The sequence below is a fragment of the Xylocopa sonorina genome, chromosome 6 (genome assembly GCF_050948175.1).
Source record: "Xylocopa sonorina isolate GNS202 chromosome 6, iyXylSono1_principal, whole genome shotgun sequence".
NCBI classification, from domain to species: domain Eukaryota; kingdom Metazoa; phylum Arthropoda; class Insecta; order Hymenoptera; family Apidae; genus Xylocopa; species Xylocopa sonorina.
In genome coordinates this window covers 5,242,827-5,269,581 of record NC_135198.1, presented here as the reverse complement: position 1 = coordinate 5,269,581, position 26,755 = coordinate 5,242,827, and the positions used below count along the sequence as shown (strand labels likewise).

The 26,755-nt window shown below is 43.6% G+C and overlaps 1 protein-coding gene across 4 annotated transcripts in view; it reads right to left on the bottom strand.

Annotated features, from left to right (window-relative positions):
- LOC143424502 (uncharacterized) overlaps positions 1 to 26,755 on the bottom strand; it is a 359,685-nt gene that overhangs the window by 19,014 nt on the left and 313,916 nt on the right. For all 4 annotated transcript variants that reach the window (XM_076896581.1, XM_076896582.1, XM_076896583.1 and 1 more), the window contains exon 3: positions 1,335 to 1,554. In XM_076896581.1, the coding sequence (XP_076752696.1) occupies positions 1,335 to 1,554 (220 nt within the window). The remainder of the gene's footprint in view (positions 1 to 1,334; positions 1,555 to 26,755) is intronic.

Sequence of the window (26,755 nt, the reverse complement as noted above, 5' to 3'; positions counted from 1 at the left end):
GGTATACGACGGTGAATAAACGTTCCAGGCGATTATGGCGCGTCGCTCCGACTACCGGGCGGAACTTTGTTAATACGACGGATCGATGCTGGAAGTTGTTCGGGTAAGAGGGACGCAAGGGGCGCGAGGGGTTTGTATCGATGGCACGGAGGAGGATGTGTACGCAGGGCCTCCGCATCCGCGGTATATATATATATATATACGCGAGATTGATTGGCGGGTATGTATAATGCGATCGAGTTCGACGAGTTCGTGGCTCGTTCGCGAACACGCCAAGAAACTTTTCCTACGGGGAGGAAAATCCTGATTTTGATCGATCGACCGCCGCCGCCGCCGCCTCGGGCGAAGCTTGCCCGGAAAAATTCCTTCCCTGCGATTTCCCTCGCGATTGCGCCGACGCGCCTCGAAAATACGCCCCCTAATCGGGCTACTTTCGCCCCGTGTTTGTTGTTCCAGACGCGACGCGACGGCGAATCTGGTTATTGCGAGCCGGTGGACGTGATTTCTCTTGCGATGTATGGGAATGGGAAGTGAAGACGAGAACGGAGCTTGTTTTTCGAATTGACAGGTCGACGTGATATTGAGTAGCAAATTAAGACTGTGTATGGTAAAAGTGACGTTTAAGCAGAGTAGAGATTTTTTTTATCGCGATCGTTAATGCTACAAAACTGCTATATCGTACGTTGGAAGCATTTTCTTCAAAATTTGGCAACGAGAATGGGCATTTTGTTTTTTATATCAATACAACAAAAATTTATATTCAATGATACATCCCTTATATATTCTTTTTTGGCAAATTCACCCTACAATGTTCAAATGTATGTAGTATCCGAGTTTGAAGCACGAAGCAGGGTATATTTTCGTAAGAGAGCCATAAAAGGGATAGTTCATCGAAGTCCAGCCCCAAGGGCCGACAAGTGCTTTCCCAGGCAATTCGTTAGTGAGCATAAGTGCACAGAAGCAGAATCAAAGTAGGACATAAAAGAGGACAAGTTCCAAAAGGAACAATTTTCGTGTTACCCAGAGACAGAAAAAGACTTGCACACTGCGAACTAAATTACCATCGTACGACTTCTGTTCCACTTAACGTTGATCTCTCTACTTTCCCTATATAAGAACTACTTTTAACTATCCACTAACAACGACGCGAACCAATGAGAGCAAAAATAAAGCAAAAACGCTTCTAATATTAGTTATTCAAGCTCAAACAGCGAACAAAGAATAATCTGTGGATGCTGTTCGTAGGGGAACGCAGAAGCTCGCTGGTAAATTGGGGTGGCCGCGGCTGTCCGCGAGACGGTAGGAATTGGACCAGGCAAGGTCACGGCTCTTACCTTTCCTGGCTTTGTCCGGCGAGGTAGGCGAGTCTGCGTTCACGTGAACCGCTGTTGCGACGGGCCCCGCGGATAAAGCCGAAGAGGAGACCGCCGGTGTACAGGACGCGGCAGGACTGCCGGCCGCGGTGGTCGGCAGCAAAAGTTTCCTCTTATGGTTGCAGAGCTTGGTCATCTCCCGCGTCTTGCCTTGATCCGGGCTCCAAGGCCGTGTCGCAACCTGAAACAAGAACGGAGACCGAATCGTTAGCTACTCTCGCCGATCATACATCCCACGTACACGGTACACGAGCACATAAATATCCGCGGTGGAGAAGGATCGAGTAGAAGAGGGCCGTGGAAACCGGTGGTGGATGCTCGCGGTAACCTTGTCATTGAATAAACGCGCTATAACTCTTGCGATCCTGTGAATAAGCGGACGAGTGAAATTCTTTCAATCGTTCTAATAAAAACATCCTGTTACACCTTAAATTTCATCAGTATCGTGTATTTCATTAGAAATGAGCGGAAGAGGGTAGTGGAAACCGGTGGAGGATGCTCGCGGTAACCTTGTCATTGAATAAACGCGCTATAACTCTTGGGATCCTGTGAATAAGCGGACGAATGAAATTCTTTCAACCGTACGTACATTCAATCGTTTTAATAAAAACACGTAAATCTCATCAGTATCGTGTATTTCATTAGAAATGATAAACAGCAAATTTCTCGATACCATTTAAACGCTTCCAAAGCATTTGGATGTCGCACATGAAGATGTCACCCTGCAGAGGTACGAAAAGAGGAAAACAGTTGTGTCCTGGGCTCGTCAGTGGATCCATCATCACAGTGGTCCACTCATGCGTGGCTCGCACTCGAAGACACAGTAAATCGAGATGGGAAAAGTCGCGGTGCGTCGAGTGGAAGCTCGCGAGAGGCTGTTTACGACGCGTAGGAGGATCGTCGCGAGTACATCGCACGCTTCTTTCTAGGCGACGGGGTTTCATAATTCCGCGATTTCGTCGAATCGATTCGTAGAGGCGAACGAAGGGAAAGACGGCTCGTAAAAAGCAGCGTCGCCACTTTTGGGGGTATAACGCGCGTAGTTTACGACGGGGGATAACCTTTGGCAGTCGCTCGAGCGATCCGACCGCAACCCTCGAGACGCGTGTAATGGCGATCGACGGTACCAGCGGCGGGACATCGAAATAAACAGGCGGAATCGGCGTAATGAAACAGGCGTTTCGCCCACGACCCACTTTCCAAGCCGCGAGACCAAAACCGCGGACTCTCGCCGCGTTTCCCATCGCCATTTAAGTAACGCCCGATGTATTATGCATCGCCCGTTTAAATTCCGGTTATTGGGAACAATTCGTGGCCCCGGCGTTTCGATAATTATCCAATTACGATCGAATCGCAGGAGGGGCGCGCACATGTGCGCGGCCGCCGTCCGCGCGTGCAATTTCATTCGCAAACAGCTTCGTATTTATTCCCGTAAATTGGGCTACGCCGGTGTTGTAATACATAATAACGCGCGATAATTCAAACGTAACGCGAGGGAACACCACGGCCATTTTATCGGGTTTCATTCAGCAAGCGCGCTATAAATCTTGCCGTTCCATTCGCGCTAAGGGCGATCCGTAACCGTTCCTCAATTACCGGCGAGATCTGTATAAACGTTGCGCGAGGGGACTTATCGCTTGCTCTCAATTAAATTCCCGGCGTAAACGTCGATTCGTTTTTTCGATTCAAGTTGCCGCGAGATTTTTCAGATTTTAGTCGAATTCTCTGTACTTTGGGACAGTTTTTGGTCAGTGATACAAGCGGACTTGAAATTTGCTTTATTGCAAGAAATACTTTTCCTGTTCAAGAATAAGAGTCCCATTGAAAAAATTTTTTTTTTATTTACTAGGAGTAGAAAAATAGCAAAACCAGATCAAAGTTCCCAAATCAACTTTACACGATCGTTTAAAAGAGGGGAAGAGTTTGAAACGCATCTGATCGACTCGAAAAAAATGATTAATTTAATTCTTCAATCCGTAATATTGATCCTTAGTCTCCAATAGCATTGTTCAATTAAAACAGGTCTCCTAGTCTCAGACAAATTTTTGTATGAAATGGCAATGCGACATTTCGTCAAACATCAAAGTAGATAAAAAATTTCAAACAGAAGGATTAATCGTTAAAATATCAATACTGCCAGCTAGAGCACCCTGTGCTCCTCGAACAAAGGATCGCTAATTTGTCCGCTGTTAACGAAGCAACGCACTGTTTCCTCCCGAACACGTAACAAGCGGCTCGCAACGAGCGCCGTTGCGCTCGTTTCAAAGGCGCTGCGCGTCCGCCGTGGAGGACTGAAAAACTGCTGTGTGTCGCGTGTAGCCCGCGTCCCGTGAAAGCGGGCCAGCGGAGACGCTTGTTGCCCCGGCGTCGACCAGAAATTAACGACGCCCACGCGTAATGAGGGGTAAAAGTTACGAAGCGGCGCGCCGCGCTGTCTTATTTACGACGCGTCGCAGCGGCACGCGTGTGTGCACGTAGCCGTAAATTGCCACGGGACGTCTCACCCGCTGACACGTAACACGGTGACGTCCTGGGTGATCGTCGCTGGACATCGTCCCGTGGAAGCGACGGGACGCTATGTACCGCAGGTACGTTCCAATTTTTTTGCGTGTGCTTTCGAGAAGAAGAGAGAAACGTTTGTTATGGGCACTTTGAGACGTTTCAAGGTGTATTCTAACACTTCGATTGCTGTTGGCGCCTAGAGACGCTTAGGAATGTTGCGCTTGTGATGCTGTAAACGCCTAAGGACGCTTAGAAAACTGGAAAGGCGACAGTACAGAAAAAATTCAATGGAGAATGCAAGGAAGTAAATGGTACTATTTTAAGGTAGTAGAATTCTGTGTTTTCACTCAGAAATGAAATCCAAACGAAAAATTTCATCGCAAATAAATTCTTATCATATCTCATATGTCTGCTGTAACTAAAGGGTTGAGACTCGAAGTATTCTATTAAGTATACATTAAGTTCACAACTATCCATCTAGCAAAATTTATCTAGCGATTAATGGCATAAAACCAGTTCCACTACATGCTGATTAATTATTATTCGCGGAATTGGATTCTTTCGTATCATGAAGTACGTATATACTTAGTGCAAATTTTGGCCCTGTTGACCTCACTATCGCGATAGCATACTGCAGTCGACCAACTGGAAACGGCTCTATTTAGTGGGCATAATTCCTTATTGGACAGCCGCCGTGACGTGTTTGTATTAAATTTCACATTGAGGGACAGTGATACAATTCCAATTTAATGCACACGTTGCGCAACCTAATCAAGTCGCGCGTGTACTTTAGGTTAGGCCAACATACTGCAGCTACTCATTCTAGAATTTGAAACCAGGCTTGTGCCATTAGAGCGCTGCGCGAGCGCAGAGTAAAACGTCCCGTGTAATTAACATTCCCACGGAATCGAAATCACATTCAATTGAAATTCTCACAGAACTGAAACCCCATGGGATCGGAATTCTCGTGGCATTAGAATCCCCATCCATCCTTCCAATGAATTCGAAATCCTACTGAGTCGAGATCCTCGCGAAATTAAAACTCCAGTCAATTCTCCTGTCGCAATGGTTAATTATCATCGCAGAAGACTTGTCGCGAAAGTAACCTCCCCGTTCGCAACAGTATCATAAACTCGACTTTCAAATATTCTACGTTCATTGCCCCTAACATTGATCAAAATAATCACACGGAATACATAACTTGAAGTCTTCTAACTCGAAAAATAGCCATCGTCCATCGCGAGATCTACGAGCATAGCTCAGCCACCCCTTTCTTCCACCCCTCTATGCGTTTACCATTCGTGAAAAGACCGATAGCATTGAAATTTCCAAGGAAAAGGGACTTAACGTGGTCCCCAAGTTTTCGAAACGCTTGCGTAATTCGAAGCGTTTCGAAGGTGCGCCACAATCATTTTCGTTCGAAGGATTGCGAGATCCTCGTAGCCAGCATTGCACTCGAGGTTTCGTCGCGGCAGTAATAACGATACTGTCGAAACGCGGGTGGAACGAGACGAAAGACCTGGATTTGCATAACCCGGCCAATCGGTCGATCGATAACGATCCGTACGCCGTTGGAGTATCGACGAGCATCGATGTCTTGATGGGAACGGGACCAGTTAATATTCACGCTCTCGTGACTGGTTAATTGCGGGGAAACGAACTTCTTCGACTGGCTACCGGCAAGTTTTCGGCGCCAAGTAAATTCTTCTTGACTTTCTTGGCGAAGAAATTACTTGTCGATGGAAGCATGCTTCGATACATTAAATATGTACCTCGCGAAGTTTGCTTCAGCTCGTCGTAACCAAAGGAGAAAGGTAGAAGAGCCGAGTACTGTAAATAAATGAACTTCTTGGGAATTATGGCTGTGCAGGAAGTTTGTCGAACTATAAATTGTACGAGATTGGCTGAAGAATAATTACGGGTCGCGAGCTATTTTTTTTTTTTCTTGCATTGGCAAATTAATAAATTTTGCTTACGAAATACGAATAATTGATATTGGGTGATCTTCACGACGGACTTAGAACGACGATAATTAATTTTAAAAGATGCGCTTTGGATTTCTTTTATATTCAGAGTTGCTTTTTGATGAGAAGAAATAGAAAGATAATTACAGACGTACTATGCGATTGTTAGTTGTACGTACAAGTTGGAACAAGCTTAATAGTACCTAATGCACCATTACCGCTATAAAAAGCCTGTAAACCTATTAATAAGAGCGTTCCAGTTGATGTTTCGTAAGCGCGCGGCAAACTATCATTTATAAAGTAATACAATTTTTCCTTCACACGTAGCACAGAGCCATTATGCAAGCTCGAAGTGTTACGTATAATATCGGCTGCAGAAAATAGGACCGAGCAAAAAAGTGTTCGAGTTCTCTTTGCAATTATTCGACTCGGTCGTTTCGCAACCGACATCGGTAATTGTCTGTAATAGGAAAACGAGTAACTAATTGCACACGAACAGATGCAGTAATTATCTCTGCTAACCCCCTTGGCACAAGGAACGGGCATATCTGTACGTCGAGCACCGCGAAAGCGTTAATGTTATTAACAGCCGCGAGCAACGAGCGCAATGGCAAATATTCCTGGAAAAAAATTACTCGACGCGAACGCCTACGATAAATTCACTTCTGTCCGTGGAATGCTTGCAACCTTATCGAACCATCCGCGTGTGAAAATATGACATTTCGAGCGCGAGATTTCGAGAAATTCAAGGCGAAACGAGCGTACGTCGTAGCGGTACTTTTAACACCGACATCGGTTCACGCGGTGAATACAGGTTCCCAATGAGATTCAAAAGAAATCAGATACCGAGCAGCCGTTGTCAAAAAATGAGGAATAGCGTCGCTATCTTAATTCGATCTACGTAAAAAGCAAGAAGAAGACTCCCCACCGACTGTTTGCCATAATTTAACGTAACCGTATCTGCATCCGCATCTGCGTTTCGAACACGCGAGCGTGGCCAATAAATTACGGGAACTGGGCGAAATAATATTTATAAATCCCAGCATTGTATCGAGAGAGTTATTACCTCAACCGGTAATTATTTTCGCTCTGTAAATCGCGTAACCGAGGAACAAGAAGTACGCGTCCGATTAACGCGACCTAAATGCACGACGAGAAAAAATCATCTTTTCAACCAAGAACACTTTTATCCTCCCCGCGTGACGCGAGACCACAGCGATTCGTTTAAACGGAACAGCGTCGAGCGATAAATTTCAATGAAACGAGCAGACCCATCGAACGTTCATACGCGTGTCATGGCGCGACCCAGATGACTCACGCGCGAGAGATCGCGGTTCGAAATCGACCTCGACGTCTCTGCCCTCCGACGCTTGGCGCGCCCACTTGCACTTGTTGGCAAAATAGAAAGAATCGCGAGGAGGCTCAAGTGCAAGGTCACCCGCGCCATTTTCCATTGTTCGAGCGTCCATTTTGCAGCTTCCCACGCGTTGCCGCGGATGTGGCCAGGTTCGTTTTGTGGAGCGGTTGTATCGTCGATCGTCGAGAGAAATCGTCGATGAGCCGCGGTGAAACGTGTCGAAGGTTTGTCGCGACGCGGACCAGGGCAACGGTGGGTTAATTAAGAACGACCTGGATACGAAGCCGTGATTATACGTATTCGCGGCGGTCGGCCTTGGCGTCGAGAGCAGGCGAGTCGGCGTATAATGACGTACGCCGACGGTTAACTCAATCAAAACGTGTTCCCTCCGACCGGTCTATTATTCATTCTCCTTCTGCTGGATAGCCGCTCATCAACGGTGATCACCTTAAACGCTAATCCCGTCCACTTACGCGACGCGACGCGACGCGATATTGAATAAAATTGCAACCGCGTCCCTTTCAGAGACGTGCGTTTTCACTTGATTCATTATTTATGACGCGATCGGTGCTCGAGCGGCGCTTCGTGACTCGTCGGATGGATGATTATTAATTTCGATAATTTGCGCTCGAGTTGAATCGATCGTGTCATTATCTAGAGTGAAAGTGGTTTTTTTACTGTGTTATCGAAAATAATTTTGTAAGCGTTTGTTCAATTTTTTTGGAATATATCATGTATAGTCAGTAATTGGTTTTTGTTAGATCATGGATTAAGTTAGGAGTATGTATCAAGATACGATCCAAACCTGATCGATTACAGAATGAAGTGATTCAATTTTCTGTTATTTAACAGAAGAATGTGTCCTGATGAGAATAGTGTAAATCAAGTGTTTGTCGAATACTATACCTAATCAGAATTTCCAACTAAATTTTTAAGCTCCAAAACGTAAAAGGTTCCCTTTCTGCTCTTCTTCCAGCCAGCTTTTGTTTTCAATCGATCTTCATTCAAACGTTTCATCCAAAAGTCAAGATTGGAATTGGAAATGAAAACTATCGAAACGGAAGGCAAACGCAGACATTGTAACCGTTTCAGGAACGTCGCACGGAACGTCGAGCATCGTCAAAGAGACGTGTTCTCGGTCGAATAATTTCAGACTGATAACCTTTAAAGCCAGCAAAGTGTATCGTTTTCTACAAAAATGTTTCTCACTGCACGTCGCTTTGTGAAAACGGAAACTGCCATTTAATTCACTTTCCCAGCGAGCTACGCTCTATCAAAGAAGAGTTGGTGTACAGTTTACCCCACTTGTAGATTCTCTGTATGCGTAAAACTTGTGCGCATGCAAGCGATGGTCTGGACATAACCTTGCTTCCAAGTCGACGGTCTCAAAACTACTGTCACGTGTTTTATCAGTTAAATTTCCAGTACAGAGATGACACATCTTATGTCATACTAGGAAAACAATTAACGGTTAACTATCATGAGTCACGAATCATGACTAACCATCACCCACCTGTTGATAATTGCCAATTGCCTGGACTCTTTTCTTCTATTTAATTGGCTGCTTGAGGTTATATGCAGGTTCTTAAGTTATCAGTAATCACAATCAATTTGAAACGGTAGCATACACAGGTACACTTCACGCTTAATGGTAAAGTGTGATATCTTATAGGAAGTTTCGAACTCTATGCGAATTCGCATCTTGTAGCATGCTTGCAGAGCTCGATACGTTGCAACTTACATTTGTTGCCTACAAGTAGATCACATACTTCAATACTTGTAATGATAAAGAAGACTCGTGATACGCAAAAATGTATGAAATGAAATTATAGATTATAATAGTTAGCAAGTTTTATCCTAAAGGCAATAATATGCGACAGAAACATAAAAGAATGAACTTTAGCAGCTTTGAAAGCTACACTGAACTCGATAAATACCAGCAACCTTCGGGTATTTCCTTTATTTCGCTGTTAAACGAAACGACGTTGAACCGTGGAACAAATGAAGGGAACGAGACCCGTACACGGCCAAGTAAACTCTCACTCGCTCGAGTATGCGCGTCGTTTCCCGAACAGGAACCGCCTTAATACCATAGCTTTCACGGACGATGCCCGGCGCTCGCGGAGGGACAAACGCGGCCCTTTTTTTTATTACCCGCCCGTACTTTTCGTTTCGTCCGTTTACGGTGTAGCCGATAATTGAAAGGCGCGATGCAAGATGGTTGCACAACAGAATTTATCGGCCTCTCTCGCGTAGGGTCCAGCGCGGATGAAAAGCGGTTAATTAAAAGCGACTGTCTCGCTCGTGGATCGTTGCGTCCGGCCGATCGGTGAATTACAGGCCGATTATTCGTTCTTTGAAAGCAATCTTCGAGCGGATCGTACTTTTGTAACGAACCTTGATTACGACATTCCGCGGCTGTGCAGTACTAGCGGAAATGTTTCAATTATTTGCCAACATTCCTCGTTTTCGTCGATTGAAACGCAGCTGATAAACGATCCCGATTCGATACGACTTAAGATACGCGAAATTTATTCTTCGAACCAAGCCCAGTAAAAAAAAAAAAAAATATTAAACGACGAAATTTCTTTTGCAACACGTTGTGCGATAAAAAGGAAGAGAAAAGAGACGGAATAGAGGTTCGTGTGCCACTCCTCGAACAGGTGTCGGAATCGAACGAAAGTATGGCCGCCTCGAGGACCAGATTCCGACTTCTGATTTCGACAGAATACATTGTCGCGCGCGGCAGGTGAAACGAATCGAGTTCAATCAACTCGTCGCGGGCCAGCAATGTTTCCACCGTTGATTCTGACCTCCGCTCCGTTCAGAGCGCAATTTATACCGTCCGCGAAATGTATTCCGCGGCGCGTAATTGCGCCAGGTGACAGGAGGTGCGCGATCGCGCGTCTCGCTAATAAATTAACGAATTCACCAACGCAATAATAACATTGTAACAACACCAGCGCGCCGGCCGTAATCTCATTAACGTTTCGTTCATTCGTATTTTGGTTTATTCGTTTATCAAACGTGGCGTGCTCGAGCGGACGCGTAACGACTGCGAAGCGGCCGAAATTTATGCTTTCGCCGGATAAGATACACGCGATACCTGGTTTTTTTTCTCCCGTGGATTTCAATTCGTGCCTGTGTGCGCACGACGTGAAATGGAAACGAAATCAGTGAAAACGTTAGAGTGGACGGCCGTATTTTATCCGAGCTGGGTATAGCTTTTAGATTCGCGTTTTATATGACACCTTTTGCTCATTAAACAGCGGTATACGGTGCTATATAGGTTCTTAAACTGTCTGTTTAACAGTTTATATACTTCCTATGAGCGTACAGCTTCACGTGCACCTCATCGCGTGTAATTTATTTCAAATCGTAAAACGAGATATAAATCGCTTTTCTTGTAAACGATACTTATCTAGTCAATACATGGCTGCATTCCAATAAAACATGTCCACGTGCACACTGAACGGAGAAATGTATGTGCGATGAAAATTATTTGACATAAAACGAGGAGTATTTTTTTAGAGATTTAAGGATAATGTTGATTTTTGTTAACAAATGCTGTACAGGGACTGCTGGCAAATTTTAAACAGTATCCAAGGAACGTATGAAGCTGTTATTCGGAATACTTCTTCGCTGTTCCAGAGAACATTTTCCAGAAAGAGCGACCGCGTAACAGTTAACGATCTCGCCAGCGTTACTTCCACGCCATTTAATATCCTTCCTCAAATTAAACTGACCAACAGTCCATTGCGCCACATTCCTGCAATACGAACAGATTAATAACGCAACGACGAACAACATCCCCGGAGCCGTTGTGAAATTAAAATAGTCCGTTTTACATGGCGATCCCACGCGTTCGTATTTTAGCCAGGAACGACGCTAACACACTCGAACACACCAATCGAGCGCTTTAATTTTACCGTGCATACCAGTCCAGCTTTTCTTATTTTCCGTGCACCGGCGCGTAATTTCGCGATCCGCGTATAAAAATCGAGAAACAGAATTTCAAAACGTCTCTCATCCCGTTTCATCGGATTAAAAACAAGTGCCATTTAAATTGAACAAATGTCACAATTAATATTCCGTACGAAACGGTGCGACAGATCGAAATTAAAATGAACTGTCTCCTGCAGCAAAATTACCAAACATCGTACATCGAGTTTATCAATTCACAGATACGTGCGATCGATAACACGCTTTTTAGCTGAACGAAAAACAGATCGATCCATTCGTCGCCATCAATGGCAGCGCGAAATTTAAAGGAGTCCCACGAGTTCACATTTCAACTGACGCGAGCCCCCGTTGCGCATTCGAACCGCGTGTATCAGAGCGCTTGGTTCCGTTTTTCTCGTTTTTTTTTTTTTTTTTCGTGGGCACCGCCTTTCTTGTTTCCTGTCGCACCATCCCCTGGAATTAATGTAACGACGCCATTAGCCCGCGATTTTACGACTTTAATTGTGACGGCCGATCAGAGGGCGAATCCGCGTCGCAAATTGGACCGTCCGCGGTGTAAAATCGCGCGTCGCGTTTTCGTACGCACGCGTCCGGCCCACAGCCAATTAAACCCGTGTACGCTCGATCGCGAAGAACGTTTTTCGACGGCTCGCAATGCTGATTGAGTGTCCGCGTGCAGATTGTTTTTTCTCTCCTCTCGTTGTTTTTTTTTTTTTTTTCGAGAGCCCCAACCCTCGCGTTTGCGTAACGCGTTCCGCCGCGATTCAATCGCGTACGCCGCGTGGGAAACTTCGCATGCGATCCTCTGTCCTTCCGCGAGTACAGCTGCGGATATTTGCTCACGTCCGTGCTTCTCCTGCGGTGGAACCGTTGCTAACCTTTCGCTTCGTCGCTGAACGATCATTGGCAGTCGTTGCGAGGCCCTGGTTTTTCACTCCAAGACGACTTCTCGATGGTTATCGAGAGATCCAATGACGAGAGATAGAAGAGGTCTTTGGTACACGGTTCGCGTTAGTTTTGCGATTACATCGATTGTAGAATACAGAGGATACAATGTACTTGTACTACTTAATTATTAAGACAGCGTCAATGGTAGTTTCTTCTCCGAAAACCTCGATTTTTATTAACATCGAAATAGACTATACTTTTCCTTAAATAAAGTGTGTTTTCTGGTTACACATATACAAAATCGAACAGATTTTGCAACTACGATGGTAAATTACTAAATGTTTTCGAGCACCCTGTTGCTAAAACCAGAAAAACGGAGGATTTCACTGCGAAATAAAGCCGGATTCACGAAATACTCTCACAACTCCCGATCATCGAAACAGAGGTTCGATAAAAATCGAAAAATGGTCACGATTCCGTAACAGCTGATTCCGCGTCGCATTTCGAGCAATCCGCGACGTCATCGAAATTCGTCCGCTGTCCATAACAGTTAACCGTTGTCACCGAGTCGCGACAGGAAGCAAATGGCCCGGGAGTCGTCCCGTTTCCACCGTGGATACAGCCAGGGACCGCGGCGGCCATTTGCATCCCCGCAAGAAGGCTATCAATAACACAGCTACCAAGCCCAGCTTGGTGATATAATCGCGATAAATAATTGTTCCCGCCGAAAGGAATTACGACTAACGAGCCGCTGGCCGAGGCGGCTCGCCCGCAACTTATTATACCAATTATCGAGCCATAAGTAACTGTCCGTAACAGTCAATCCCACGGCTGGCGTTCGCCGCAACCGATCACCTTTTCTCCTCGACGCTGCGCAGGCTGATTGACCGCGCCAGGGCCTTTCTCTCTTTATTCCACCGGCCCTCCTCTCCAAGCGTTTTTATCCGTCGCTCGACGATCCTCCCGGCGCGCAATTCATTTCTCTGGCCGCCTAAATTGCTCTCGCTAACGAATAACATAAATATATCGCGAGAGCGGGGCGATACACCCTTTAAGATCGGCCCAGAGTTCGTTATCTGGGATCGAGCTGAAACGCGGACCGCGGGACGTTTAGTCAGCGATCGAGGGCGAATGCGAACGATACGCGAGATGATGTGTGTGTGTGTGTGTGTGTGTGTGTGTGTGTGTGTGTGTGTGTGTGTGTGTTTGTACACTGCTGTTCAAAAGTACGAGGATACTTGGTTATGGATGCTGAGTTCTAGTTTGAGTTACCGTTTCGTTGAACGTTGTGGATTTTTGGTTTTATTTCATTAATCTCTGGGTGGTGGAAGTTAATTAGAGAGTCGTGAGTGGGTCGTTCTAAGCGACTCGAAGGATAGTACTGTTACACTTGGGATGGTTCTCCAACACTCGCAATTAGAGACAGCAAGCTTAATACATAGGATAGTATGGAGTGTTAAAGTTTAGTTTAGATCAGCTGCGTCCAGTGTTTCGTCCAGAGTTTGAACATTAGAAAAGCAGTTGAAAATAAAGAATCTACTCGGTTCAAACAATTTTCATCAGCATCGATGCGAGCGTGTTCACATGGTGGAATCTCTGGACTCTTCTGTAGAGTTTGTTTCGTAACTTTGTCAGCAAGTGTACACGGTACGTGTACAAGAGAGAAAAGAATCGCAGGATGCGATTGTAAATCAGGAGTGAGCGCGTGGGCGGAGTGAACGTATCGATGATACGTCGAGGGTCAACGGAGAAATGATAGGGCGAGTAGGATGTCGTAATGTCTTGCTGAGGACATCGCGTGCACTAATGATGGCGGCTCGACCGGTCGAATCTGGCGCACTGTGTCGACGACACGAATCAAGACTGCGCTCAAGTACGATCGTGACGACAGTGAAGAAAGTCCTGTACGAAGAAAAATCGAAGATTGATAAATGTGTCGAGCAATTTAGTTTTGTTCTATTCTACTTTATTTGCTCGCCTGCCTGTCCATTGCGTGTAAAAAGTACTGCGTGAGCAGCAGAGACGTCATTTTTATTTAGAAAATTCTATAACTGTAAATATTATTTATCTGAATTGTGTATTATATGACCAGATAAACGATAATAATCAGAAACTCAATATTGTCAGAATTACCATCCGCCTTTTTATTATAAAATAATCGAAATTGCCAACTGAAACTTTCTCTAATGTTTTTCGATGAAATTTGAACATACCATTCCACGACAAGCGGAAGAAAATGCGGAAGAAGATCCGTAAAAGCCAGCAGAAATCTAGCAATATCCTAAAGGACGAGTAAAAAATGTATTAATTCGGAAGAGGATTCCTCCCTTGACAATTTCATCTGGGATACAATAGTTGAGGAGGAAAACGATGGCGGAACGACGAAGAGAAAAAGGGGTGTAAGTGCATATCGCAGCCAGCACCGTAATATTTTACGATTCTCATTCATAACGCTGGTAATGTCCCGCTCGGTATGCAGTGCGTATTCACTCTACTCTGGAATAGGGGATGCAATCGTGTCCGACCGCCTCGTACGACGTTAATCGTCCTACCTGAAATTTATCGCGGATTCTCCTTTCTCCCTATTTGCAAATTTGGATTTTAAATACCGATCGAGCAGTACGGTTCTTTCGACTTTGAAACGAGTCGTCTTCTCTCTTCAACTGTCTTATTTCAGAAGCTGCAAGCTATGCAAAAAAACCTCGATTGGGGTAGAAATACTTATCTTAATATATTATCCTTTGGGTTTAAATGTATTTACAAAACTGGACACAGTTGTTCTGCTTTCTTATCGTTTCTATGATATTACTAAATTAGTATTTTTAATTCGAACAGAATATGAAGAATATTACTATTTACCTTATGGCACACTTGTGCTTCTCTCTAGCACATAAAGCTATCATTGAAATAAATCGTGTAGATTTCGAATAGTTAAAAATGAATCATACGTTCCTATAATAAAAATTAGCGAACATATGATGTTGCTTCCATTAATTTTACATCTGCACTACCATAAGTGCACGCTGGATTAAAACTCCATGGACACGTGACGCTTGATGTGCAAAGGACGATCGACAGATTGGCAAATCCAGTCGCTTCGAAAGTGGGACCAGGCCGAATGAGAAACGTCTCATTTAAAGGAACTTATCGTAAATCGAATTATCGAGTTTCCCATAAAATCGGCCGAAGAAAAGTGGCTCGATAATAGCTTCGTCTCGGAGCGGTGGCTCGTCGAGGCTCATTTGTAGAACCGGTGCGAAAAATAGCGGTTTCCCGTGGATTCAATAAAAGGAGCTCGAGCGAAGGCGTTTAAAGGTGTTCACTTTCATGACGTTATCGAGCAACCGGCTGGCTTCTCCCTTTCCACCGCGAGAAAGATCGCAACGATAACGGGGGCCGTAAGTCATGCACGGCGAGGAAAAATGGCAAGGTCCTCCGCTCGCTTCTTACATTTTTCCGACTCCCCCCGTGTCCCTTTCTTTCCCGGGAACGTTCAATGAACCCGAAGAAACGACCGCGATTCCATCGTCTACTGGAGAGAAAGAGAGAGAGAGAAAGAGACAGAGAAAGAGCACCAGAGTACCTTTTTTTCTTCCTTCTTTCCCTCCTTACGACCCTATCTCGAACTCGACCGTGAATCGCGATTATACCGTCTCGACGGAGTAATTTTTGCTAGATTAATTTCGCTTCAATCTGCCCGCGTCCGTTTGCCGCCCGTGGAATTGTTAAGCAATGCTAATGTCTTTTTTATCGCTCCGCTGCGAGCACCCGCGGCCGGATAGTACGGTAGTTATCGTGTTCATTTTCTCGTAGCAGAGCACTTTTTACTTTTCTCTGGTAACGCCTAGCCTTTCGCGCGCGGATCATCGAGAACGCTTACGAGTTTTCTAATCTGAAGTCAGAGGGAGAGCGATTTTAACGATGATCCAAGATCTCGCGATACCTCGCGATCTTTACGGTCATCGAGCGTATTCATCGCAACCAACGAGAAGAAACGACGAGCAGAGAATGTGAAACCGGTAATTTTATTAGAAAAACGTGGCCACGCTCTATTTTTCATTGAAAAAAAAAAGAATACGGATTGTTATATATGAGCAGAGACGTTTGCGCGTGGAAACGTTCGCGAGAAGACTTGGATGCAACGGTATCGCGACGATGGCTCGTTGAAAATGTAAACGAGGAGGCAGTTTCGACGACGGGGCACGTCGCGATGAATTGCCAGGGAGTGTTTTCGAGCATGATGGAATCGAGCTCGCCGGTGATTCACTCGACGGCAGCCCCTTATTTCGAGCCGCCTTGGCACCGTCGAGAAATAATGTATCGCCGGTTGAAACTGCAGCCCCGTTTTACGTCACGACCGATCCGATCTGGCTGAGCGCCCGCATTTTATGGACACTTTTGCAGCTCGCTGCGGCCGGAACACGCTGCATTGATTTACGATAAACGTCGGGGGAAAATCAATTTTCAGACGTTAAGCGCGATTCGCGCTCGCGATCGCTCGAACGTTACGTGTGCCGATCAACCGACAAATTCCACGGTACTCTGTATAAGGTAAACGTCCTGCTGGCGCCTGAAACGCCATCGAACGTCAAATCGATCTCGATTCAGAAGTAATTGAAATTATTTGAAATTGAAAATTAAGACGTAAGTAGTTGCATGGTATTAATTGTTATCGAGTGCAAATTGTTTGCAATCTTGAATGCGTTCGTGTCACAGAAAAGGTTGAGAACACCTGATGCAAAGGGTTCCTTCGATAATGGACTGTGTCATGGTAATTATCGGAACACCAGGTGACCTGCGACTTAATTGAGGGTAGAATTATGAGGCATTATCCTCCTTTATCATAAGAGGCTATTTGTAGTGGTAATAATTTGTCTTCCAGTTTTGCGTGATATCTTTCGAATTGTTGTTCGAAGGATGTACAAGATACGATTTTTTTTTAAGTCTACTGTATGTATGACATTATTAAAAATTATATAATTTTGTATAACAACATAACAGTATTATTATCTAATTTGTACCAAGTACATCTATATTAAACTATATTCAGCTATTTTGTTATCTCAATTTGACGAATAAAGTATTAAATGCTATACAGTGCGTTTAACAACTTCTCAGAGAAATCTTAGAAAATACATGGAATTTTATAAATTCCTCACTATTCAGTCACAGTTACTCAAAGCGTAGTCTATTTCACATAATGGCCATTTAAATTGCTTTTCAAACGTTGTTACTTCTTCTGGTAGTTTATAGTACTTAATTGTGACAATTAAGCTATGAAAAATGGCACTTATTCAAGTGCTTACACGAATCTTAGTAATCCACTGCCTGACACGGTAGAAACGAAATTGATCAGAAACCATTGGGGCCACAAGATGAAAATAAAAGTATTCGCAAGGCAATTTAAACTGTCGATCGGTCAATCGAGACGTGGCACTTCTGCGGTCGCGGCTAACTGGGTCGATCAGGGAAAGCACAGATAAGTGCTCCAACCGAAATACTATATTGGGCCATAAACCGGTAGTAGTTGCCGTAACGGCCTCATTCTCGCTTGTTTACTTAAGCATGCGCGTTTCACTTTTCCTCTATCCGGTAACGTGTCGTGCATATCGATTAACCAAACAAAAATGGCACCCCTAGGAGGAATCAAAGCGAGATCAATCGACTGGATCTGTAAAGTACATTTCAACTGTCAGTCGTACAGTCGTAGCGAGACACTTCTGCGAGTCAGAATGAACAGAATCAGAGGAGTATTGCGTCGAACTTAAATTGCTTGCGTTAAGATAAGAAACATTAATATTCGTAACACAGACTTGACAGCCACTGTCTCAACAATCTGGACAATTTCCTGAAATACAGCTGCCACGTTCGCATAGTCGAACAATCCCGTAAACCCTTACGACTCCATACACCTCTGTCCATCAAATCCTACGTAGAACTAAAATAAGAAAAATTTAACAAACAAAATGCGAGCACAGCGTTGGTACAAGTTTCTAGTCAGGACTGATGATGGCGGTGACGGTGGAGGTCGCGCCGACCGACAATCGAAGCAATCGATAATGCACAGTTCACCCCGCGGCGTTGCGGCGGTTTATGCGCTGGCAGCGTGTAACGCGAATGATAAAACCGTGGGGCAAAACACGGTGGCTGTTGGCTTCGAACGGCGCGGAATTACCGCCGATCGAGAGACGTACGGTTCGCCGATCGGCCCTGAAAATTAATACCGCGCCGTTCTAGCGGACGGTCTCTACGTAAATAAATGGTCGACGCTAGGGGTTGCAATTTGTCGGCGTTTACGTACGACCGCACGTACCTGGAGGCCGCCGCGCGAGAAATATGCAGGACGCGTGACATCGACGCGTGCTTCGAGACAATAGACTGTTATTCGGTACCGTTGCTTTACGCTTAAGCGAATTCCTGACAGTTTCCGCGGATATGCGCCGACACGACGGCTAATCGCCAAGGTTCGATTGGCATTTTAATAATTAACCCTTTGGCTACGACGGGCTTCGAGACGCGCCAGCTGTAACGTACGCTAGGAATTCGCCAGGGAATTCCTCTGCATTAAAACGATATTTATTTATTTCTATTCTGGGTTGAATTGCTCGCGCATTGTTGCATTGCAAGCTTTCTAAGCGTCTTTAAGTGCCAACAGTAGTCAAAGGGTTAATTGGATTCTTTGAATGTTTGATCGTTGTAGTTTATATGTATTTTTTTAAACTATGATGTTGATGAGTGAATACGTGAAATGTATCTTAAGTTTAAACATTTTTGTGCTACTTTCTGAGAACTATTGGTTAGCCAAAGTTAGTGTTAGTAGACTGAGTGGCCCTTCGCTGGACTACCTGATTTTTTAGTTTGAATAAAATTAGCAAATGATGGTACCTTACAAGGAGTAGAATTTTTTTCCTTACTTATCTTTAAATGGTCGCAACACTACGGAAATTACTTTAAAGTATCCGAATTTGTGAATCATTCAATCATAATACCTACATTCACTGCTAATAAATCTATTCGTTGAAAAAGAAAACTGTTACAAACACTTGACATCAGACAGGACGCAAAACACAAGCGACCTGAAACCCATGCTTATGCAACGAACAGATACCAAATAAATTAGCACGGACCAATTTAATTCACTCGCTTCGCGCATGCACTATCACTCGTTAAGTGCCCCATGAACAAGCACCAAACATCTCAACAGACGCTAATACGTAATTCCTCGAATAATTATCATCCGCGCGATTAAGTGTATCCCCGGCGAGAGCGAAATGACAAGCGAAACGTTCAGCCATGTCAGGGAAAATCCGCGGGCGTTAAACAGCGAACACGATCGTCCCGGGCAATTTGCTCGCGTCCATTCGAAGCGAAGTCCCGAACGTGCAAACAGTTTTACGACGCGATCGTGAATTCCAGCGAGCCGTCGCGTCGCGGACGCCGCGAGACTCGCGAGCGCGTCCCCGTTCGCCAAGCCCGCGTTCGCCAGTCCGCTGGCGAACGCTCGAGCGCGCCGAAAGCCATCGCGCGCCGGCGCTTAATTAAACAAAATCTAAAATCAATTACCCGCCAGCTGAGACGCTTCCGTGTAGCATCGTCTAATCGCGTTCTAAACTCGGGGACCAGCGGACGAGCAACGAAAGGGACGGCGGGGAGGGACGAACGAGCGAGATAGGGGAGATAGTTGGCCGCGCGGCAAAAACATAAATCCTCGTAAAGCAACGCACGTGAGTCCATACCGGTTACGGGACGCCAGCAATTATGTAAGTATTCCGAGCCGATGGTCGACGATTAAATCTTCCAGTAACTATGCGTGTGCCTCGTTGCCAACGAGGCCTACCCCTGTGTAGGTGCACACGTGTAAGCCGTACCGCCGCGAGCCCCGCGATCGTTAAGCCAGACGATAGCGTGGGATCTCTCTAAACGGTTTTTATAGAGCTGTTTAGCGAGACCGTCTGCGATACGGGACTGGCCGCAGCGGATGATTAAGCTCGTCGAGAAACCCGTCGCTGTACGTACGTGTAAGTTACAATGTTTTTCTTCTTGTTAGAGGGTTCTTGCGGCGCTCGTAAAATATCGATCGGATTAATCGAGTTACTCGGCCGCGAGTCGCTCGGGTTACAGTCGCCCCGGACAATGTCAGCGGAAATTATACTCTATTACGACCCTGCGTTCCTGTTTTATGCCGGTCGAGTCGTTTCGGATGTGTCTTTAGTTATTTCGAGCTGTTGGTTGGATTGTTTAATTTTCTTCGTTTTTATGCTTGTTATTTTAGTCCACTGAGGGTGAGTTGTTTGAATCCTTTCATGTTTCCTTTGCTTTAGATGTATTTTGTATGGAGTGAGTTGTAAGGTGGATAGAGCGAGGGTTGAGCGATGAAAATTGTCTGGGTTTCAAGTATTCGTTACTGAATTTTTATTAGTACCATCATGAACTATAATTTAGGTAATTTAAATGTGGAGTCTTCGAGTTTCTAGTATTCTTGGAATATGCTTTAGAATTTTTTTCAAAGCTTCAGATTAATATCTACGAACCCCAGAAGTCTGATCGAGGAATCCACCGTCCGTCCGAAAATCTCTGCAACCACGCGTACGCGATTAAAATTACTGCCAATTAAATACATTTACGCGAGCATTTTCGAAAACAGTTAAGGTAATACACGATTCACCGATAAATATCGAATGGCCATTCGTATCAAATTTAACACGTCCACGTATTTTCATCGACTTATTACAGCAATTCACACTCCGTTAATTACACTAGCTTGCTTGCAACTACTAAACGCGGGCCATTAAACGTTTATTAATTTAATGCGACGTCGCGCAATTTGCCGCGTCGCTCACGGCTCGATCTCGCCGGAATACGCGAGGATCGCGATACGTGGAATAATGGGATCGGTGTAATTCAGAGACAAACGATCCGCGCTGTTATTATTATAAATCGGCGGGGGAAGTAAAAACAGGCATCCTCTATTCGATTAAGTCGAAAATCAATTACCGCAGAATTTCCGAGGAGCTTCCGATCGATCAAAAGTGGCGGGGCAAGAACCGCCAGGACGGATCGAACGGGCCGCGGTTCGATCGCAAAAACCGCCAGAGCCTCGGCATAAACCGACACACGTGACTCTCTATACGGTCGCTGGATGCCAGCAATTATGTAACTATCCCGCGCCGATACTCGACGATTAAATCTTTCACAAACTATGCGAAATGCAGCGCACATATTTCTCTCTATACCAGGTGCTCCTTTAAGTCTCGCCATGTGCGCGCCTCGAGCTTCTTCTTTACATTTAACACGAAACGATGGAGCTCCCTATATTTTCAGTCAGAGGAAACTCTGTATTGTGAGAATCGCGAGTATCTGCTGCCTTTGCAATTAGAATAGCACATGAATGCCAATGTTCTTCAAGTATTTCAATAAAGTATAAATGTTTCTATATAATATACATTTTACATGCTACAACATTTGAATGTTTTAATTCCTATTTACTAATCACGATATGTATCCCTGTCCCTAAACTGTTCCAAAAAACATTCTACAATAACGATAATCTGATAACAAGGTAAAAATAGGAATAACTCGTGTAACATTATTAGACCATGATTAATTGCGCAAAACAGAAACGCTTTCGCTTCCGACAGCGCTGTAACGAAAGGGTTGAGACGGTCGAAGCAATCGAAAGCACCCGTTAAATCGACCGATACAGGGGCAGGTAAAAAAGAGGTGAACCGTTTCAGTTCTTCTCGGGAGGGTGGCTGCGAGGCACCCCTTCCGGTCGGCTCCGTAATGCGAAGAATAAATACGAACCCCGGGGGCATCGTTTATTTATCCGGAAATTTAATTGATTCCGAATAAAAGGGGCCCAGGCCCCGCGCGGTCCTCGAACGCTGATTGGCAAGAAATCGAGCACCGCCCCGAAAAACCGGTATTAGTCACGGCCAAGCAGATAAAATCGTCTCTGGTCCGGGCCGCGAAGCGCGGGACGAGTTTTTCTACGAGTTATGGCAGCCGAGGCGACGCGAGCATTTGTAGGGATCGAGGAGGAACCGCCACGTCCCGTGGTGGTCGAAACTGAACGCAAGAACCCGATCGAAGGTGAAGGGCACCGCCGAAACTGGCTTTTTCCTGTGTCGATCGCAAGAAAAGTCTCGCGACGATGCTGCCGTTCTATCTGCCGGCTCTGTTTGCGAAATGAAGAAGATGGCTGTGTCGACGACGCGAACGGAAGTGGAGGAAGCGGTCGATTACACCTCGATTTGGAAATACGCGTGCGAGGTTTAAGCTGTCCATGTATTTTAATGCGAAATTGTACATTTTTATCAGATTGGTGTAATGTTTGCTTGAATATGTATGACAAATTGTAGTTTATGATTTTTATAGCAGCGTTATTAATATTTTACTTTCGTTACTCTTTCATTTGGATGAATAAAATTAAATATTCTTCGTTGTATAAATACAATGATAGTGCTTGGTTAATTCATAGTGCACAGTGTAATTTGTAAAACATCGTTCTCATAGCGTAAATAAAGTTTATTACACTTTTTGTTTCGGATAAGTTCTGTCTATTTCTCTGAATCTTCCAAGATCGTAAGAATATCAATTTTTACCGTGATTTACGCTTGCAAGATAGTAATTATCGTAACTCTTCTTTTTGTATCAAATGTACGATGCATACTGCAATTATGTGCTAAGTATCATTTAATAGAGGGATAAATAACTTTTTCTAATGGCAAGAGCAGATCTATGTGGTAATTATTGTTAACAGAAAAAGGAGCGCGTATTTTTCACGTTAATGTCCGGCGCTGTCACTCAATTTGTTCGTTTTTTGGCCCCACATCTGTGACTTTATCGATCATCCGTTCAATTCGATTCTTGGAAAATGATTTTTACGGCCGATGAAAATTACTTTACCGCAGCGTGCGAAACTGGGGGAACACTGATTCTTGGGAAAAACCCAGATCTTCGTTAGATCATCGTCACTTTATTCGTCGCTTTAAATGTTCGAAGTATAGATCGACTTGTGTACTGAACAAATAAAATAAAAAATGGACTAAATTATAAATCACGTAATTATGCAATTCATTTTTGTAAAAATGTCTAACATATTTACAGAGAGAAACGATATTAATAAACAGTCTCGATTTGAAATTGAGAAATTTGCCGATGAACGTTCACCGATTGCGTCAAAAAGCACTTTCGGATTTCTGTAACGTGAAAAGAATACATTATATAAATGGCTCCTCGGCGATACAATCAGAAGTGTTCACGTAACTCTTCATCTTTCTCAACGACGATTACAATGGATCTCACGTTCCCTTAACTATGGCAATTACAGTTCGCTATTGGTTTATCTAACAGCGATGATCAGCTACGAAGCAATTATTGTCTACAAAATTCAGTGGACTACTTCATTTCTTCGTTGTGAATAGCTCCTAACCATCCACACGTGGAACGTGCTGAAAGTAAAACCGTTCGTGTTCAAAAACTGTAACAACGCGCGCGCAACAATCGAACTCGATCTACCACTTAATTTTCAAAATTTAGAATGCAAATTTTAGCAATTACTAATTCTCACAACGAATTCCACGCAACAAGGTAATAACATTTACGATAACATACACGATCTGTATTAAATTAAAAAAAAAATCCTTTACGACACTTACAATGCAATACAAATATATCAACAACAACACGTGGTTCTTATTTAAATCACAAAACTCGCAACTCGCAATCCTACGAAAACCACGCGCATACCTAGTTTAGAAAGCGAAGATCGACTCAGTAAACATATTTCCACTGCCATGCATTGCTCGAAACGATCGAGAGATGCGCAGCGTAAGATAAAATTAATCAAATCACGAACGTATCTATCCAAAGGCGATCTACAGTCGTTACCGTTTCGTCTTTGATCAAATCGAGAGCTGAACGGGAGCGACGCGAGGGAAACAAGCGAACCAACACACCCCCGTCCCGCATCATCGTCAGAAGAGATCGTTTCGAGATCAATTTACTTCAGCGTCGTTTGTAGGAAACCTTTAACCCAGTTGTTAACTGACTTTATAGAATACTTCAGAAACACGATGCACCCGACACGACCCATATTACGATTACGGGTAGCTGCCTCACCGTTATCGTTACCAGCGGCTACAGCTGACGCCGGAAGTACCGTGCTTTCGGTACTCTTAGCACTTTGGTAACGATTCTGTCCACGCGAAAGGCGCAATATTTTTTATTTCCTTCTTTACGCTCGAATATCATTGCTGTCGCCATAGGCAGGTAAATGGAGAGCACTTTCTACTTGGATGAATAACATTCTATTCGAATGTGGAAAGTTTGCTCTTCAAAGGAACAAAAATTGAGTTATAATTTGGAGGGAACGCGGTGTAGAAATTCGTATCATACTTTCATTTATTGTAATATTCTTTGCAACGTTAAATTGACACGTTCGCTGAATGTACTAGATCGCAGACATTTTTGTCCATAGATTGAGTCGAGTATAAGGCACAAGTATGTTTACTGATTTTTTTTTGCAGGAATTTTTAGCGATTAAGAGCGGCCAGAGCGATGGAATACCTTATGCGGTGGCAACTGCTATCAATTAGCTGGATGCCAATTGACGACGTTGTCTTAACTGAAAACAGCTTCGCTGGGTTCAATTATTTCATTACGTGGCTTTCTTAAATAGTCAAAGAATGCGATCCCAATTGCTGTGAGCGTTCCAGTACGAGTGGAGGGCATAGTTAAACGAATTTCTCGATTCTGATGATGGATAACGCGTAAATCACGTCGTTGTTATACGAAACATCTGTTTACGTACGATTATATATCTTAAAATAATAAATTATATTAATAAGTGGATATTAAGAGTATCTCTGAAACAAATACCGAAATAAATCCTCGAACAAAAATATACGACTGCAGCTGTGCAATAACATCGACTTTTTAAACGCTCTCCACTTTACGCGAATATTTGTTACTAATTATTGACAATTATTCCGTAACATTCATCTCCAAGCCGTAAACATTTCGCGAAAATTGCTTCGAAAGGATTCGATTTTAATAACCAATTACATTAAATAACTGGCGAGGTTAATGGTCCTCGTTTAATTAAATGCAACCTCCCAGTCTACAAGTAAGTTTTTATTCTTCCAACTGTTCATATATATATATATACACGTATATCTTATATAGATATACGTGTGTGTATATATATATAATTAACCTTCTCCTTCTATCTGGTACGAATGGTACGAGCCACTCGAGTCGGATCAATTATTACTCGAGCACTTCTACGGCGCTCGAATGCATAAAACACGGTTTAAATACCGGTTTCCTGAACGCGTCGCAGTTTATCTTCGCATCGCAGGCCAAGAAAAGTGATATAAAAATCGAGATTTTACACTTTGTTGAAGATCACTACGCCTGTCCAAGGTTGAATTAATTATGGTAGTTATACGGACGCTATAACCGCGGTATCCATGACGATACTTTATTGCAGCTGTAACTGGAACGCGTGAGCTACTACTGTCAGTGTTTATTGCTTTATAAATACGGAGCGATGGAAACTTCGCGTGTTTTAACGCTTTAACGCTGTGAAAAATTGTTAATGCATCCGCAGAACGGAAGTGGCTCCGGCGATTTCGCTGGCCATCTCCGTTCGCCAGCCATTTTGATTGAAGTTCACCAGGAGGAAAGAGCTTATTAATCGACGGTTAATCTCAATCTGATTTAATGATAATTGCATGATTGTGATTATACGATTTTGTTAAATTACAATTTTCTTATTTTTGCTCTTTAATGACTACATATACCATATTATTCTGGTATGGATTCAATGACATAAAAAATAATGTACGTATTTATTAATATCTACTTATTTATTTTACCAAGATAATATATTTTTCATTTTTATTCAAATATCGTTTTACTGTCTCTATTATTATATTATTACTACTTTCGTTCGAGAAGCATGAATAAAATATTTTCGCGGATATCTGCTGTTAGCATTCGAGCATCAAGGTTTAAACTTGGCACAGGCATTCCTGAGATGAAGAACATGCTTGGGATTGAATCGAGGTGAGATCGTTGCATAAAGTGAAGGGCTTGGATCCAGCCGGGTATTTATGAAACTATTTCATTGCATTTTTCGATAGACTATAAACAATTGCTTCACTTTTGAACATGTACATACACTTTCTATTCAAATAAGCAGAAGGACAAATAATATCATAGAATAGATTGCTCTATCGTCTGAAAATTCTTTTATAAGATCACTGACATTCTCTCGTTCATTCAGATGACTTTACCATGCATATTTACATATTATGATGAATTCATTCTCTTATGAATATTCATGTATGAAAAAACCAATTGAGGTTAATCGATTTAGTTCCTTCTAACTGGTATATTATAGAGTACTTAGATAACACTTTTATTCGAACTATTTACAAGATCGATGGAACCTACAACAATACTAAATAGCGAAATTTAATTAGCCATAACGGAATTTTCTATTAAATTCCCTGTATAATATAATAATTAGATAGCTTCAGTCTCCATTTACTGTTTCACCTATTCAAACAAAGCAAACTTCTCATCTCCTCCTACACAAAAAAAATGGCACGATAATTCTCCAACGAACGCTAAACCATCATCTATACATTTACCATTAGAGAAAAAGACTTTCGCGCGAACAAGAGGAGGCCCCAGGC